Genomic DNA, 18,905 nt, shown 5'->3' with positions numbered 1-18,905 from the left:
ATTGGTGTTGTGTCCAGCCCATTATCAAGGAGGATATTGGTGTTGTGTCCAGCCCATCATCAAGGGGGATATTGGTGTTGTGTCCAGCCTATTATCAAGGAGGATATTGGTGTTGTGCCCAGCCCATCATCAAGGGGGATATTGGTGTTGTGTCCAGCCCATTATCAAGGGGGATATTGGTGTTGTGTCCAGCCCATTATCAAGGAGGATATTGGTGTTGTGTCCAGCCCATCATCAAGGGGGATGTTGGTGTTGTGTCCAGCCCATTATCAAGGGGGATATTGGTGTTGTGTCCAGCCCATTATCAAGGAGGATATTGGTGTTGTGCCCAGCCCATTATCAAGGGGGATATTGGTGTTGTGTCCAACCCATTATCAAGGGGGATATTGGTGTTGTGTCCAGCCCATTATCAAGGAGGATATTGGTGTTGTGCCCAGCCCATCATCAAGGGGGATATTGGTGTTGTGTCCAGCCCATTATCAAGGAGGATATTGGTGTTGTGCCCAGCCCATCATCAAGGGGGATATTGGTGTTGTGTCCAGCCCATTATCAAGGAGGATATTGGTGTTGTGTCCAGCCCATCATCAAGGGGGATATTGGTGTTGTGTCCAGCCCATTATCAAGGGGGATATTGGTGTTGTGCACAGCGCTGTATCAAGGGGGATATTGGTGTTGTGCCCAGCCCTGTATCAAGGGGGATATTGGTGTTGTGCCCAACCCATTATCAAGGGGGATATTGGTGTTGTGCACAGCGCTGTCTCAAGGGGGATACTGGTGTTGTGCCCAGCCCATTATCAAGGGGGATATTGGTGTTGCGCCCAGCCCATTATCAAGGGGGATATTGGTGTTGTGCCCAACCCATTATCAAGGGGGATATTGGTGTTGTGCCCATCCCTGTATCAAGGGGGATATTGGTGTTGTGCTCAGCCCATCATCAAGGGGGATATTGGTGTTGTGTCCAGCCCATTATCAAGGGGGATATTGGTGTTGTACCCAGCCCATTATCAAGGGGGATATTGGTGTTGTGCCCAACCCATTATCAAGGAGGATATTGGTGTTGTGTCCAGCCCATTATCAAGGGGGATATTGGTGTTGTGTCCAGCCCATTATCAAGGGGGATATTGGTGTTGTGCCCAGCCCATCATCAAGGGGGATATTGGTGTTGTGCCCCGCCCATTATCAAGGGGGATAATGGTGTTGTGCCCAACCCATTATCAAGGAGGATATTGGAGTTGTGCCCAGCCCATCATCAAGGAGGATATTGGTGTTGTGCCCAGCCCATTATCAAGGAGGATATTGGTGTTGTGCCCAGCCCATCATCAAGGAGGATATTGGTGTTGTGTCCAGCCCATTATCAAGGAGGATATTGGTGTTGTGTCCAGCCCATTATCAAGGGGGATATTGGTGTTGTGCCCAACCCATTATCAAGGAGGATATTGGTGTTGTGTCCAGCCCATTATCAAGGAGGATATTGGTGTTGTGCCCAGCCCATTATCAAGGGGGATATTGGTGTTGTGTCCAGCCCATCATCAAGGGGGATATTGGTCTTGTGCCCAGCCCATTATCAAGGAGGATATTGGTGTTGTGCCCAGCCCATTATCAAGGAGGATATTGGTGTTGTGCCCAGCCCATTATCAAGGGGGATATTGGTGTTGTGCCCAGCCCATCATCAAGGGGGATATTGGTGTTGTGTCCAGCCCATTATCAAGGGGGATATTGGTGTTGTGCCCAGCCCTGTATCAAGGGGGATATTGGTGTTGTGCCCAGCCCATTATCAAGGGGGATATTGGTGTTGTATCCAGCCCATTATCAAGGGGGATATTGGTGTTGTGCCCAGCCCATCATCAAGGGGGATATTGGTGTTGTGTCCAGCCCATTATCAGGGGGGATATTGGTGTTGTATCCAGCCCATTATCAAGGGGGATATTGGTGTTGTGTCCAACCCATTATCAAGGGGGATATTGGTGTTGTGTCTAGCCCATTATCAAGGAGGATATTGGTGTTGTGCCCAGCCCATCATCAAGGGGGATATTGGTGTTGTGTCCAGCCCATTATCAAGGAGGATATTGGTGTTGTGCCCAGCCCATCATCAAGGGGGATATTGGTGCTGTGTCCAGCCCATTATCAAGGAGGATATTGGTGTTGTGTCCAGCCCATCATCAAGGGGGATATTGGTGTTGTGTCCAGCCTATTATCAAGGAGGATATTGGTGTTGTGCCCAGCCCATCATCAAGGGGGATATTGGTGTTGTGTCCAGCCCATTATCAAGGGGGATATTGGTGTTGTGTCCAGCCCATTATCAAGGAGGATATTGGTGTTGTGTCCAGCCCATCATCAAGGGGGATGTTGGTGTTGTGTCCAGCCCATTATCAAGGGGGATATTGGTGTTGTGTCCAGCCCATTATCAAGGAGGATATTGGTGTTGTGCCCAGCCCATTATCAAGGGGGATATTGGTGTTGTGCCCAGCCCATTATCAAGGAGGATATTGGTGTTGTGTCCAGCCCATTATCAAGGAGGATATTGGTGTTGTGCCCAGCCCATCATCAAGGAGGATATTGGTGTTGTGTCCAGCCCATTATCAAGGAGGATATTGGTGTTGTGTCCAGCCCATTATCAAGGGGGATATTGGTGTTGTGCCCAACCCATTATCAAGGAGGATATTGGTGTTGTGCCCAGCTCATTATCAAGGAGGATATTGGTGTTGTGTCCAGCCCATTATCAAGGGGGATATTGGTGTTGTGTCCAGCCCATCATCAAGGGGGATATTGGTCTTGTGCCCAGCCCATTATCAAGGAGGATATTGGTGTTGTGCCCAGCCCATTATCAAGGAGGATATTGGTGTTGTGCCCAGCCCATTATCAAGGGGGATATTGGTGTTGTGTCCAGCCCATCATCAAGGGGGATATTGGTGTTGTGTCCAGCCCATTATCAAGGGGGATATTGGTGTTGTGCCCAGCCCTGTATCAAGGGGGATATTGGTGTTGTGCCCAGCCCATTATCAAGGGGGATATTGGTGTTGTATCCAGCCCATTATCAAGGGGGATATTGGTGTTGTGCCCAGCCCATTATCAGGGGGGATATTGGTGTTGTGTCCAGCCCATTATCAAGGGGGATATTGGTGTTGTGTCCAGCCCATTATCAAGGGGGATATTGGTGTTGTGTCCAGCCCATTATCAAGGAGGATATTGGTGTTGTGCCCAGCCCATCATCAAGGGGGATATTGGTGTTGTGTCCAGCCCATTATCAAGGGGGATATTGGTGTTGTGTCCAGCCCATTATCAAGGAGGATATTGGTGTTGTGCCCAGCCCATTATCAAGGGGGATATTGGTGTTGTGCCCAGCCCATTATCAAGTAGGATATTGGTGTTTTGCCCAGCCCATTATCAAGGGGGATATTCGTGTTGTGTCCAGCCCATTATCAAGGGGGATATTGGTGTTGTGTCCAGCCCATTATCAAGGAGGATATTGGTGTTGTGCCCAGCCCATTATCAAGGGGGATATTGGTGTTGTGCCCAACCCATTATCAAGGAGGATATTGGTGTTGTGCCCAGCTCATTATCAAGGAGGATATTGGTGTTGTGTCCAGCACATTATCAAGGGGGATATTGGTGTTGTGTCCAGCCCATCATCAAGGGGGATATTGGTCTTGTGCCCAGCCCATTATCAAGGAGGATATTGGTGTTGTGCCCAGCCCATTATCAAGGAGGGTATTGGTGTTGTGCCCATCCCATTATCAAGGGGGATATTGGTGTTGTGCCCAGCCCATCATCAAGGGGGATATTGGTGTTGTGTCCAGCCCATTATCAAGGGGGATATTGGTGTTGTGCCCAGCCCTGTATCAAGGGGGATATTGGTGTTGTGCCCAGCCCATTATCAAGGGGGATATTGGTGTTGTATCCAGCCCATTATCAAGGGGGATATTGGTGTTGTGCCCAGCCCATCATCAAGGGGGATATTGGTGTTGTGTCCAGCCCATTATCAGGGGGGATATTGGTGTTGTGTCCAGCCCATTATCAAGGGGGATATTGGTGTTGTGTCCAGCCCATTATCAAGGGGGATATTGGTGTTGTGTCCAGCCCATTATCAAGGAGGATATTGGTGTTGTGCCCAGGCCATCATCAAGGGGGATATTGGTGTTGTGTCCAGCCCATTATCAAGGGGGATATTGGTGTTGTGTCCAGCCCATTATCAAGGAGGATATTGGTGTTGTGCCCAGCCCATTATCAAGGGGGATATTGGTGTTGTGCCCAGCCCATTATCAAGGAGGATATTGGTGTTTTGCCCAGCCCATTATCAAGGGGGATATTGGTGTTGTTTCCAGCCCATTATCAGGGGGGATATTGGTGTTGTGTCCAGCCCATTATCAAGGAGGATATTGGTGTTGTGCCCAGCCCTGTATCAAGGAGGATATTGGTGTTGTGCCCAGCCCATTATCAAGGGGGATATTGGTGTTGTGCCCAGCCCATCATCAAGGGGGATATTGGTGTTGTGCCCAGCCCATTATCAAGGGGGATATTGGTGTTGTGCCCAGCCCATTATCAAGGGGGATATTGGTGTTGTGCCCAACCCATCATCAAGGGGGATATTGGTGTTGTGCCCAGCCCATTATCAAGGGGGATATTGGTGTTGTGTCCAGCCCATTATCAAGGGGGATATTGGTGTTGTGCCCAGCCCTGTATCAAGGGGGATATTGGTGTTGTGCCCAGCCCATTATCAAGGGGGATATTGGTGTTGTATCCAGCCCATTATCAAGGGGGATATTGGTGTTGTGCCCAGCCCATTATCAGGGGGGATATTGGTGTTGTGTCCAGCCCATTATCAAGGGGGATATTGGTGTTGTGTCCAGCCCATTATCAAGGGGGATATTGGTGTTGTGTCCAGCCCATTATCAAGGAGGATATTGGTGTTGTGCCCAGCCCATCATCAAGGGGGATATTGGTGTTGTGTCCAGCCCATTATCAAGGGGGATATTGGTGTTGTGTCCAGCCCATTATCAAGGAGGATATTGGTGTTGTGCCCAGCCCATTATCAAGGGGGATATTGGTGTTGTGCCCAGCCCATTATCAAGTAGGATATTGGTGTTTTGCCCAGCCCATTATCAAGGGGGATATTCGTGTTGTGTCCAGCCCATTATCAAGGGGGATATTGGTGTTGTGTCCAGCCCATTATCAAGGAGGATATTGGTGTTGTGCCCAGCCCATTATCAAGGGGGATATTGGTGTTGTGCCCAACCCATTATCAAGGAGGATATTGGTGTTGTGCCCAGCTCATTATCAAGGAGGATATTGGTGTTGTGTCCAGCACATTATCAAGGGGGATATTGGTGTTGTGTCCAGCCCATCATCAAGGGGGATATTGGTCTTGTGCCCAGCCCATTATCAAGGAGGATATTGGTGTTGTGCCCAGCCCATTATCAAGGAGGGTATTGGTGTTGTGCCCATCCCATTATCAAGGGGGATATTGGTGTTGTGCCCAGCCCATCATCAAGGGGGATATTGGTGTTGTGTCCAGCCCATTATCAAGGGGGATATTGGTGTTGTGCCCAGCCCTGTATCAAGGGGGATATTGGTGTTGTGCCCAGCCCATTATCAAGGGGGATATTGGTGTTGTATCCAGCCCATTATCAAGGGGGATATTGGTGTTGTGCCCAGCCCATCATCAAGGGGGATATTGGTGTTGTGTCCAGCCCATTATCAGGGGGGATATTGGTGTTGTGTCCAGCCCATTATCAAGGGGGATATTGGTGTTGTGTCCAGCCCATTATCAAGGGGGATATTGGTGTTGTGTCCAGCCCATTATCAAGGAGGATATTGGTGTTGTGCCCAGGCCATCATCAAGGGGGATATTGGTGTTGTGTCCAGCCCATTATCAAGGGGGATATTGGTGTTGTGTCCAGCCCATTATCAAGGAGGATATTGGTGTTGTGCCCAGCCCATTATCAAGGGGGATATTGGTGTTGTGCCCAGCCCATTATCAAGGAGGATATTGGTGTTTTGCCCAGCCCATTATCAAGGGGGATATTGGTGTTGTTTCCAGCCCATTATCAGGGGGGATATTGGTGTTGTGTCCAGCCCATTATCAAGGAGGATATTGGTGTTGTGCCCAGCCCTGTATCAAGGAGGATATTGGTGTTGTGCCCAGCCCATTATCAAGGGGGATATTGGTGTTGTGCCCAGCCCATCATCAAGGGGGATATTGGTGTTGTGCCCAGCCCATTATCAAGGGGGATATTGGTGTTGTGCCCAGCCCATTATCAAGGGGGATATTGGTGTTGTGCCCAACCCATCATCAAGGGGGATATTGGTGTTGTGCCCAGCCCATTATCAAGGGGGATATTGGTGTTGTGCCCAGCCCATCATCAAGGGGGATATTGGTGTTGTGCCCAGCCTATTATCAAGGGGGATATTGGTGTTGTGCCCAGCCCATTATCAAGGGGGATATTGGTGTTGTGCCCAGCCCTGTATCAAGGGGGATATTGGTGTTGTGCCCAGCCCATTATCAAGGGGGATATTGGTGTTGTATCCAGCCCATTATCAAGGGGGATATTGGTGTTGTGCCCAGCCCATCATCAAGGGGGATATTGGTGTTGTGTCCAGCCCATTATCAGGGGGGATATTGGTGTTGTGTCCAGCCCATTATCAAGGGGGATATTGGTGTTGTGTCCAGCCCATTATCAAGGGGGATATTGGTGTTGTGTCCAGCCCATTATCAAGGAGGATATTGGTGTTGTGCCCAGCCCATCATCAAGGGGGATATTGGTGTTGTGTCCAGCCCATTATCAAGGGGGATATTGGTGTTGTGTCCAGCCCATTATCAAGGAGGATATTGGTGTTGTGCCCAGCCCATTATCAAGGGGGATATTGGTGTTGTGCCCAGCCCATTATCAAGGAGGATATTGGTGTTTTGCCCAGCCCATTATCAAGGGGGATATTGGTGTTGTGTCCAGCCCATTATCAAGGGGGATATTGGTGTTGTGTCCAGCCCATTATCAAGGAGGATATTGGTGTTGTGCCCAGCCCTGTATCAAGGAGGATATTGGTGTTGTGCCCAGCCCATTATCAAGGGGGATATTGGTGTTGTGCCCAGCCCATCATCAATGGGGATATTGGTGTTGTGCCCAGCCCATTATCAAGGGGGATATTGGTGTTGTGCCCAGCCCATTATCAACGGGGATATTGGTGTTGTGCCCAACCCATTATCAAGGGGGATATTGGTGTTGTGCCCAGCCCATCATCAAGGGGGATATTGGTGTTGTGCCCAGCCCATTATCAAGGGGGATATTGGTGTTGTGCCCAGCCCTTTATCAAGGGGGATATTGGTGTTGTGCCCAACCCATTATCAAGGGGGATATTGGTGTTGTATCCAGCCCATTATCAAGGGGGATATTGGTGTTGTGCCCAGCCCATCATCAAGGGGGGATATTGGTGTTGTGTCCAGCCCATTATCAGGGGGGATATTGGTGTTGTGTCCAGCCCATTATCAAGGGGGATATTGGTGTTGTGTCCAGCCCATTATCAAGGGGGATATTGGTGTTGTGTCCAGCCCATTATCAAGGAGGATATTGGTGTTGTGCCCAGCCCATCATCAAGGGGGATATTGGTGTTGTGTCCAGCCCATTATCAAGGGGGATATTGGTGTTGTGTCCAGCCCATTATCAAGGAGGATATTGGTGTTGTGCCCAGCCCATTATCAAGGGGGATATTGGTGTTGTGCCCAGCCCATTATCAACGAGGATATTGGTGTTTTGCCCAGCCCATTATCAAGGGGGATATTGGTGTTGTGCCCAGCCCATTATCAAGGGGGATATTGGTGTTGTGTCCAGCCCATTATCAAGGAGGATATTGGTGTTGTGCCCAGCCCTGTATCAAGGAGGATATTGGTGTTGTGCCCAGCCCATTATCAAGGGGGATATTGGTGTTGTGCCCAGCCCATCATCAAGGGGGATATTGGTGTTGTGCCCAGCCCATTATCAAGGGGGATATTGGTGTTGTGCCCAGCCCATTATCAAGGGGGATATTGGTGTTGTGCCCAACCCATCATCAAGGGGGATATTGGTGTTGTGCCCAGCCCATTATCAAGGGGGATATTGGTGTTGTGCCCAGCCCATCATCAAGGGGGATATTGGTGTTGTGCCCAGCCTATTATCAAGGGGGATATTGGTGTTGTGCCCAGCCCATTATCAAGGAGGATATTGGTGTTGTGCCTAGCCCATCATCAAGGGGGATATTGGTGTTGTGCCCAGCCCATTATCAAGGGGGATATTGGTGTTGTGCCCAGCCCATCATCAAGGGGGATATTGGTGTTGTGCCCAGCCCATCATCAAGGGGGATATTGGTGTTGTGTCCAGCCCATTATCAAGGGAGATATTGGTGTTGTGCCCAGCCCATTATCAAGGGGGATATTGGTGTTGTGCCCAACCCATTATTAAGGAGGATATTGGTGTTGTGTCCAGCCCATTATCAAGGGGGATATTGGTGTTGTGTCCAGCCCATTATCAAGGGGGATATTGGTGTTGTGTCCAGCCCATTATCAAGGAGGATATTGGTGTTGTGCCCAGGCCATCATCAAGGGGGATATTGGTGTTGTGTCCAGCCCATTATCAAGGAGGATATTGGTGTTGTGCCCAGCCCATTATCAAGGATGATATTGGTGTTGTGCCCAGCCCATTATCAAGGGGGATATTGGTGTTGTGCCCCTCCCATTATCAAGGGGGATATTGGTGTTGTGCCCAACCCATTATCAAGGAGGATATTGGTGTTGTGCCCAGCCCATCATCAAGGAGGATATTGGTGTTGTGCCCAGCCCATTATCAAGGAGGATATTGGTGTTGTGCCCAGCCCATCATCAAGGAGGATATTGGTGTTGTGTCCAGCCCATTATCAAGGAGGATATTGGTGTTGTGCCCAGCCCATTATCAAGGATGATATTGGTGTTGTGCCCAGCCCATTATCAAGGGGGATATTGGTGTTGTGCCCAGCCCATCATCAAGGGGGATATTGGTGTTGTGTCCAGCCCATTATCAAGGGGGATATTGGTGTTGTGCCCAGCCCTGTATCAAGGGGGATATTGGTGTTGTGCCCAGCCCATTATCAAGGGGGATATTGGTGTTGTGTCCAGCCCATTATCAAGGGGGATATTGGTGTTGTGCCCAGCCCATTATCAAGGGGGATATTGGTGTTGTGCCCAGCCCATCATCAAGGGGGATATTGGTGTTGTGTCCAGCCCATTATCAAGGGGGATATTGGTGTTGTGTCCAGCCCATTATCAAGGGGGATATTGGTGTTGTGTCCAGCCCATTATCAAGGGGGATATTGGTGTTGTGTCCAGCCCATTATCAAGGAGGATATCGGTGTTGTGCCCAGCCCATCATCAAGGGGGATATTGGTGTTGTGTCCAGCCCATTATCAAGGGGGATATTGGTGTTGTGTCCAGCCCATTATCAAGGAGGATATTGGTGTTGTGCCCAGCCCATTATCAAGGGGGATATTGGTGTTGTGCCCAGCCCATTATCAAGGAGGATATTGGTGTTGTGCCCAGCCCATTATCAAGGGGGATATTGGTGTTGTGTCCAGCCCATTATCAAGGAGGATATTGGTGTTGTGCCCAGGCCATCATCAAGGGGGATATTGGTGTTGTGTCCAGCCCATTATCAAGGAGGATATTGGTGTTGTGCCCAGCCCTGTATCAAGGAGGATATTGGTGTTGTGCCCAGCCCATTATCAAGGGGGATATTGGTGTTGTGCCCAGCCCCGTATCAAGGGGGATATTGGTGTTGTGCCCAGCCCATTATCAAGGGGGATATTGGCTTTGTCTCCAGCCCCCGTATTAAGGGGGATATTGGCGTTGTGCCCATCCCCGTGGCGACTGCTCCCCACTCCATGCTGTGTCCGTATCAGTGGTAGGGCGACCTGCGGCCCTCTGAGGTGCTGGAAGGCTGCTCACGCGACCCCACTGAGTTGTCCATCCACCGGTCTACACACTTTGGTTTTCTTCTAGACACTTGTTTACCCGAGTCCCTCCGTACCTGAGCCTGTGATGGTGAACAAAGCGTTCGTGTGTACATCTTATTATTTATTTGCCCGCAGTCCATCATGCAGGTGCATTCCAAACCTGGGTCTTGTTGCCGTGCTGCGTTGAATAGGCCCCACAATTTTTAAAGCTGGCTCTCCACTGTCACCATACGACCTTTATGAGGATCACGTTGTGCCAATGAGGCTCGGTCTAAACCCGTCCAGAGCTCGACCTTCTGCTTAAATCAACACCTGGAAAGTGGTGGGTCCAGTTGGTGCTGTCGGCTGATGGACCAAATTGTAACCGTCACGTGTTAAAACGTTTCCTTGTCCTAAATATAAAAAAGTGATGCTACTTTCAGTAATACCATTAATAATACACGATAGCACGGATACAAAAAAGTGTTTTTCTTATTGAGTGTCCAGCGGTGGCATTTATAAGCAGTGTGCAGATGTTGAATGGGGAGTTAAGACCGTGTGCTCATGCGCAGGTGTGACCTGGACCCTACGCAGCTGATCGGCCACATTAAGGAACTCGGCACGATTATATTCCCCAAAAGGTAAGCCCGCTCGTTCGAATACGGTTATTCAAACTTATGTCTCATCAGTTATTGCTGTATGTTTTTGTCTTGTTTCTAATGCTGCAGGCATTGATGTCACGCGACGTTGACTTGCGGCCTGGTAACTTGCGCGGAAAGCAGCAGCACATCAAACCCGTGTTGGAGAGAACAGCTCTTGAAAGATGTCTGAACACTTTCTGTGATATTCAATCATGCACCATGGGTTCTACATCTGGTGGTGCTGCTGCCCCTCATGCCCTGCCATAGAGGAACTTGCTGGACGGCCATCAAATCCACCGTTTCTGCCTCGCATTACCTAAACGTATGCTAATGCGGTGGGTAACCTTTCTTTCCTCCCCTGTTGTCAGGTTCCTGGAGTATGGCGAAAGCATGAGTGCGGCTGCTTGGTCAGACCGGTCTCCTGTAGGGGCCATGCCGCTTTCGTCGATGCAGCAGCTGCTGCAGCAGCAGCAGGCTCACGGCAGCTGTGCCACAGCCAGAGGCCACACAGAAAAGGGGCCAATCATGCCTGGCCTTAAGTTCGCCCGGAACCTGCAGGTAAATTAGCAAACACTATGGAGGATAGTAATGCTCTCTGATACTGGGCGATGAACAGTTGTTCGATTTAAAACCAATTCCTGCACTCAGGATAGATCTGTTTAGATGTAAGAGTCTTGTTAGTGCGTCATTTATGGAGGTTGTTTCCCATATATATGAAGAATACAATTGTGACCTTTTGGCTTCTGAAGTAATCTTCGGACGAAACGAGATGGAACCCTTGGGGCAGACAACACAAATGAGATCATCTGAATGAGATGTAAAATAATGCATCTTTTTTATGATTTACAAAGATCTTAACATGCCAATATAGCAAAGCAAGCATCAAGAAATGATAAAAACGAGAAATGCAAACGACAAGTTTCTTTGGACGTGCAACTATACCTATGTAGTGGGCTCAAACGGAGACTCAGGCTTAACGTAGGAGGCAACACATTTATTAACACAACACTAACACAAAGGGGTAACTGCCCCTTTACCAGATAATCTATGGTGGTAGACCACCAGGTTAGCTACTCTAACACTCGGAGTAAGCTACCATGGACCAGACCCCAACTCGGGTCCGGGTCCTTGAGTTGGAGATCCTCTTCCCACGTAGAACGTAGGTTTCTTCATGAAGACAACAACCCCGGGTAGACACCTCCGGTCACATGTCCTCCGGGTTCAACCAGAGTGCCATGGCCCCCCGCATCCCTGTTCCGAGGCCCGCACTCTCGCCCCCTATCTTGTAGGGGCTGGCACTGCGCGTAGAGCGTGGTCCCATTACCTGATTGTCGGTCAGTGCTGCCCAAGCCCACTAGGGCCCGGTACTGCATCCCCAATCAGCGGTGTCCGTAGTGGCAATATATTGCATGGCGTGCCTTTCCCAGGCTGGCCACACACACGACATGCAGCAATGTCTCGACATCACCCCCCCTTTCGTGGCACTCAGCCGTCCCGGCTGTCAACTCCCCTGCAGTAACCAATTAACAATAGAGAAAAAACAACAAAAGCAATGTGTGCCTCAACAAACCCAGCAACAATATGAATAGCAATAAATACCCCAACCCACCTATACAATATATACACTATATACAAATGTACAGTAAGGTGCAAGCACAGAACAACAAGCAAGGGTAGAGAGGAGAAAAAAAATTGCAGGAAAACGCAAATTATCGGAGCTCCCCTCGGCACCAACATCTCCCACCCACACCGTGAATCAACACCCACAAGCACAACAAGGGCTAGGATCAGCCAATAGCCGAAGCGGCCCGCCAAGTGCGACAGTGTGGGAGTGTGTGTATGGGGGTCGCGAAAACCGCAGAGTTTTGATCGAGTCTTCGTGGCCGGTCCCCCAGGGGAGGTGGGCTCTCCCTCCCTGGAGGTCCCGGGGGGAACATGCAAGTGTCCTGACGAACCCGGCTCCTTGCGGAGAGCAGTCGGCCGTGCAAACCGGGTTCACATCGTCCGGAGCTGGAACAGGTGGCGACTTGGGGGCTGTCAGTCGCGCGGCACCTGAAGGCGGGATCACAGGACTCCGCTGAGGACCAACCTCAGCGGGCACGCACCCCAGCTTTTCTTAACATCACACACTCGGCCCCTGCGTTGTGGAGATGGGATGAATTCACACGGAGCGATGAAGGGCTTGAGGCGCAATGGGTGAACAAGCCAGCTCCGCCGGCCCAACCGAATCTGAACACACTGCGGTCGGACGACCCTAATAACATCGACAGGTCCTCGCCAAGGTTTAAACAATTTCGGGGACGCACCCACCGGCACCTGCGGGCAGTGGAGCTAGGCTCTGTCACCTGCAACCCACTCGTGGGCGGATGTACGGAGACCCCATAGTCGCTCATTAGCCAATTGGCGTGAATTAGAATTTACCCTAGAACAGCAGTCGGGAACCTATGGCTCGCGAGCCATATATGGCTCTTCCGGTGACGGAATATGGCTCCCAGACAATTTTGAGTTAAAAAAAATAATAATAAAAAAAACAGTTTGGAACTGATTTTAAAATACTTGTGATATTGCTTAATAATACTGTGTCATTTTAAAGTAAACAGAAATTAGTTTTGAAGATAAATTTCACGGGTCGGGAACCAATGGCTCGCGAGCATGTCACGGGTCATTGTAAAGGTGAAGAAATCCATTTGATCAGATAGGCAACTACTTTATCCGCTTCAACCCTTGTAAAGGAAAAGATAAAGAAAAGAAAAAAAGACGATGATTACCGTGCATTCCAGGCTGCGTGGACAGAGGAATTTGCATTTGTGGAGAGAGCAGGATCTGCGGTATGTCTAATATGCAATGATACAATTGCATCGATGAAACGGTCAAATATAAAGCGGCACTTCGATACGCACCATGCTTCATTTGCATCGAAATATCCAGCGGGGGACAGCAGGAAAAAGGCATGCGAAGAGCTACAGCGGAGAGTGCAGACGAGTCGGCAGCAACTACGTGTGTGGACCAAGCAAGGTGACGGGAATTCCGCTAGCTTTGCGGGTGCTTTGGCATTAGTAAGGAATGGAAAGCCATTCACAGATGGCGAGTATGCCAACATTCATGCTTGATGTGGCCAATGAACTGTTTGATGATTTCTCAAATAAAGACAAGATAATCAAATGAATAAAAGACATGCCTCTGTCAGCAAGAACTGTTCACGATCGTAGCATCATGATGGCAAATCAAGTCGAGGAAACACAAATTAAGGACATAAACGCCGGGGCATACTTTTCTCTCGCGTTAGATGAGTAAACAGACGTTAGCCATCTATCTCAGTTCAGTATAATTGCCAGGTATGCTCCAGGTGACACACTGCGTGAGGAAAGCTTGGCTGTTTTGCCAATGAAAGAGACAACAACAGGAGAGGATTTATTCACGTCTTTCATGGAGTTTGCCAAAGAAAAAAAACTACCGATGGATAAACTTATTTTTGTCTGTACTGATGGTGCACCCTGTATGTTGGGGAAGAACAAAGGATTTGGTGCGCTTCTCCGTGAACATGAAAAGAGAGCCATCCTAAGTTTTCATTGCATCCTGCACCAGGAGGCGCTTTGCGCTCAGACGTGTGGCCAGAAGCTTGGTGAGGTGATGTCGCTGGTCATTCGAGTGGTCAAATTTATTGTTGCCCGAGCTTTAAATGATCGCCAGTTTAAAGCTCTGTTAGAAGAAGTTGGGAATCATTATCCCGGTCTGCTTTTACACAGCAACGTGCGTTGGTTGTCAAGGGGGAAGGTGCTCAGCCGTTTTGCAGCTTGCCTGAGTGAAATCCGGACTTTTCTTGAAATGAAAGGCGTCAAGCATCCTGAACTAGACAACACTGACTGGCTCCTGCAATTTCACTATCTCGTGGACATAACTGGCCATCTGAACCAGCTCAATGTGAAAATGCAAGGTATTGGAAGTACAATCTCATCCCTTCAACAAGCAGTGTTTGCATTTGAAAGCAAGCTGGAAGTCTTTCTCAGGGACATTGAAACAGGTCGTCTTCTGCACTTTGAAAGACTGCGACAATTTAGAGATGCATGCTTAGCAAGTGACTCCACTCAACATCTGGATCTCCAGCAGCTAACTGGCTTTACGTCCAATCTCCTGCAGTCATTCAAAGCACGTTTTGGAGAATTTCGTGTGCGCACTGGTATTTTCAAGTTCATCACTCATCCACATGAGTGTGCAGTGGACAAAGTCGACCTGACATGCATCCCCGGGGTCTCTATCGGAGACTTTGAGCTGGAAGTTGCTGACCTGAAGGCATCAGACATGTGGATGAGTAAGTTCAAGTCACTTAATCGAGAGTTGGAAAGTCTTGCGCGACAGCGAGCAGAGCTGGCGAGGGAACACAAGTGGACAGAAATGAAAAATCTTCAACCTGAAGACCAGCTGATTCTTAAACTTGGAACGAGCTTCCTGTGACATGCCACACAATACAGCGTGTGAGTATTGCCGTATTGACCATGTTTGGCTCTACATATGCATGTGAGCAGTCATTCTCGCATATGAGGAACATTAAGACCAACCTACGCTCACGTTTAACTGATGGAAGCCTCAACGCCTGCATGAAGCTCAACCTCACCACGTATGAACCAGACTACAAGGCCATCAGCAAAACCATGCAGCACCAGAAGTCGCATTAAAAGTAAGACATTTAATTTATTATACGTTAAAAATACTATATGGCTCTCAATGAAATATATTTAGAAATATTTGGCTTTTATGGCTCTCCCATTCTAAAAGGTTCCCAACCCCTGCCCTAGAACCCTCACGAGCTTCCGATAGCTTTTGAAGGTTAAAGTGCATGGAATCTGTAATTTTTTATTTGGCCTTCTTTGGAGCGACACGTAGTTGGACATAAATTGGGGGGTCATGGTCTCTGCCATACATTAAATAGAAGGGTGAATAGCCGGTGGACGCGTGAGGAGCCATTCGGTAGGCAGCCAGAACTCCCGGAACCTGCAAGTCCCAGTCAAGTTGGGACTTGCTGACTTGATGGCTCAGCATTGAAGTCAGAGTCCTGTGCAGGCGCTCCACCATTCCATCCGGTGATGGCAGCTGCCGACTGGTTGGGGAGTGGCCAGGCCATTGGCCAGCGCGAGAAATATTCGACGCCATCCAGCAGATATTTATTTCCACGAGGGGTGGTGGGAAATGGACCAAGGATGTCTAGAGCGACCAACTCGTTAATGCGGGAGACCTGAATTGATGGTATTGGCGGACAACAGGGCCTGGCCGGGTGTTTCCGCCGCACACACTACACACACCCCTTCAACAAATCAGCTACATCCTCTGCCATACCTGGCCAAAAGAAGTCAAGCTGGAGCATGGCAAGAGTTTTGTTCACGCCCAAGTGCAGCAGTCGTTCGTGCACTGCCCAAACAACCTTACCCCGCAGGGCAGTGGGCACAACCATATTGTAACGGCCCAAGCCGCCATCCCAGCGCATCAGCAGGCCGTCCCTCAGGACAATCGAGGCTACGCCCCTACGGTCCCTACCCCCATCCGTTTCCGTGATGCGGCGGTGCAATTTGATGAGGGATCCTCCACCTGGAGGCGCCCCCATTCCGCGAGGTCCAGGCCAAGGACGGCGTCACGTGCCACGGGATCTTCGGCCACCTTGGAGGAGGCTTTCTCAGCCGACGCCGCAAGGGGCGGGGGCGAGTCATCGGTCGGCGCCTTACAGTGCCCCGAGCCCAAAAAACACGCGCACCTGTCGCTTGGTGGTAAGCGCGACAGGGCATCCGCGTTCATATGTTGGGTGCCTTTCTGGTGGGACAACGCATACTGTAGCGCTGCGTGGTCAGAGCACACCGAAAGTGTCTGCCATACAAATAGGGGTGATACAGTTTAACAAAAAAAACGATCGCCAGGAGTTCCCGGCCCGTGACCTGGGACAGAACCGCGCAAATGCAATTTGTAGACTCCAGGATACTGTAAGTCAGGAACGACATCCTTCACAGATGGAATCAGATGACGGATTTTATGCACTGTACTGAATCGGACTTGGATCTTATGTTTGTTTAGAATTTTGGAGATCTTTTTGGTCACGCCTGCTATGTATGGTAACGTGATGGTTTTGGTCGGAGTTTCATGTGGCTGTTTCTGTGTGGTGGGAGAGACAGCTTGGGGGATAGTACGGTCAGAGTATCCGTTCATCCTGAGGGCCCGATGTACATGTCTTAATTCACCGGTCAGGTGGTGTTTGTCAGAAATGCCATGGGCTCTGTGGTATAGCGTTTTGATGAGAGAATTCTTTTGAGATGGGTGGTGGTGGGAATCCGGTTTCAAGTAGGAATCTGTGTGGGTGGCTTTCCTGTAGACAGAATGTCCCAAGGATCCGTCAGGTCTCCTCTCAAACAGAATATCTAAGAATGGTAGTTTACCGTCTTTCTCCACTTCCATGGTGAATCTGATGGATGGGTGTCTAGAATTGATGTGGTCCAAGAAGTGGTTCAATGCTGGGAGGCCATGTGGCCAGATGACGAAAGTGTCATCCACATACCTCTTCCACAGGGAAGGACGCAGGGTGGATGTCTGGATGGCGTCTGATTCAAACTTTTCCATGAACATGTTGGCTATAACTAGTGACAAAGGGGAGCCCATAGGGGTACCCTCATTCTGTTTGTAGAAGGTGCCATTCCAGGTAAAATAGGTGTTGGTGAGGCAATGCCTAACCAGCGCAGGTGCATCAGAATTCAATCCATGTTGGACTAAGTCCTCAATTATTGTTAGGGTGTCCGGTACTGGGACTTTGGTAAACAAAGATACTACATCAAAGCTGACGAGGATGTCATCAGGAGATAGTACCATGTCCTTAACCATAGAGACTAATTGGGTTGAGTTGAGTACTGCCGAAGAGGTCTTGCCTGTGAAAGGGAGCAGAGTATCTGATAGAAAACGGGCTAGTTTGTACGTAGGAGAGTTTATCGTCAACACAATGGGTCATAGCGGGGTGCCTTCCTTATGGATTTTGGGAAGACCATAGAGTCTGGGAGGTCTTGCCGCCGATGGTTTTAGAGAGGGACGTTTGCTTGGTTCGATTAGGGAAGTCGAACTCGTGATGATACTGTTGGTTTTCGTCGTTAGGCTTTTAGTGGGATCGTTTTTAATTTTGGAGTAACTCCCATCATTAAGAAGGTCCAGGATTTTGTTGTTGTATGAATCTTTATCCATGATGACCGTGGCATTGCCCTTGTCTGCCGAGAGGATGACTATATCATCTCTATTTTTTAGGTCCGCGAGTTCAGAGCGTTCGTTTTTGCTGATGTTACTAGTGGGTTTCTTAGCATTCTTAAGAATAGTAGCTATTTCAGCTCTTGCTACATCCGCATGGATGTGTCCTATGCCTCTGAGGGCTACATCAATCTGAGAAATCATATCCTCTACTGGTATATATTTAGGGGTGATGGCGAAATTTAGTCTGACACTCTAAAAACGGTACTGGCCAAAGGACTAAATTTCGCCATCACCCCTAAATATATACCAGTAGAGGATATGATTTCTCAGATTGATGTAGCCCTCAGAGGCATAGGACACATCCATGCGGATGTAGCAAGAGCTGAAATAGCTACTATTCTTAAGAATGCTAAGAAACCCACTAGTAACATCAGCAAAAACGAACGCTCTGAACTCGCGGACCTAAAAAATAGAGATGATATAGTCATCCTCTCGGCAGACAAGGGCAATGCCACGGTCATCATGGATAAAGATTCATACAACAACAAAATCCTGGACCTTCTTAATGATGGGAGTTACTCCAAAATTAAAAACGATCCCACTAAAAGCCTAACGACGAAAACCAACAGTATCATCACGAGTTCGACTTCCCTAATCGAACCAAGCAAACGTCCCTCTCTAAAACCATCGGCGGCAAGACCTCCCAGACTCTATGGTCTTCCCAAAATCCATAAGGAAGGCACCCCGCTACGACCCATTGTGTCGACGATAAACTCTCCTACGTACAAACTAGCCCGTTTTCTATCAGATACTCTGCTCCCTTTCACAGGCAAGACCTCTTCGGCAGTACTCAACTCAACCCAATTAGTCTCTATGGTTAAGGACATGGTACTATCTCCTGATGACATCCTCGTCAGCTTTGATGTAGTATCTTTGTTTACCAAAGTCCCAGTACCGGACACCCTAACAATAATTGAGGACTTAGTCCAACATGGATTGAATTCTGATGCACCTGCGCTGGTTAGGCATTGCCTCACCAACACCTATTTTACCTGGAATGGCACCTTCTACAAACAGAATGAGGGTACCCCTATGGGCTCCCCTTTGTCACCAGTTATAGCCAAC

General features: G+C 49.1%; 1 protein-coding gene across 2 annotated transcripts in view; it reads left to right on the top strand.

Annotated features, from left to right (window-relative positions):
- LOC144733457 (uncharacterized) overlaps positions 1–18,905 on the top strand; it is a 186,333-nt gene that overhangs the window by 10,744 nt on the left and 156,684 nt on the right. For both annotated transcript variants that reach the window (XM_078615365.1, XM_078615364.1), the window contains exons 2-3: positions 10,503–10,571; positions 10,940–11,129. In XM_078615365.1, coding sequence (XP_078471491.1) covers positions 10,503–10,571; positions 10,940–11,129 — 259 coding nt within the window. The remainder of the gene's footprint in view (positions 1–10,502; positions 10,572–10,939; positions 11,130–18,905) is intronic.

This window comes from Lampetra planeri, chromosome 47 (assembly GCF_965212315.1).
Source record: "Lampetra planeri chromosome 47, kcLamPlan1.2.h2, whole genome shotgun sequence".
NCBI lineage: Eukaryota > Metazoa > Chordata > Hyperoartia > Petromyzontiformes > Petromyzontidae > Lampetra > Lampetra planeri.
The sequence above is the reverse complement of the archived record's forward strand: the minus strand, read 5'-3'. Positions and strand labels throughout refer to the sequence as shown.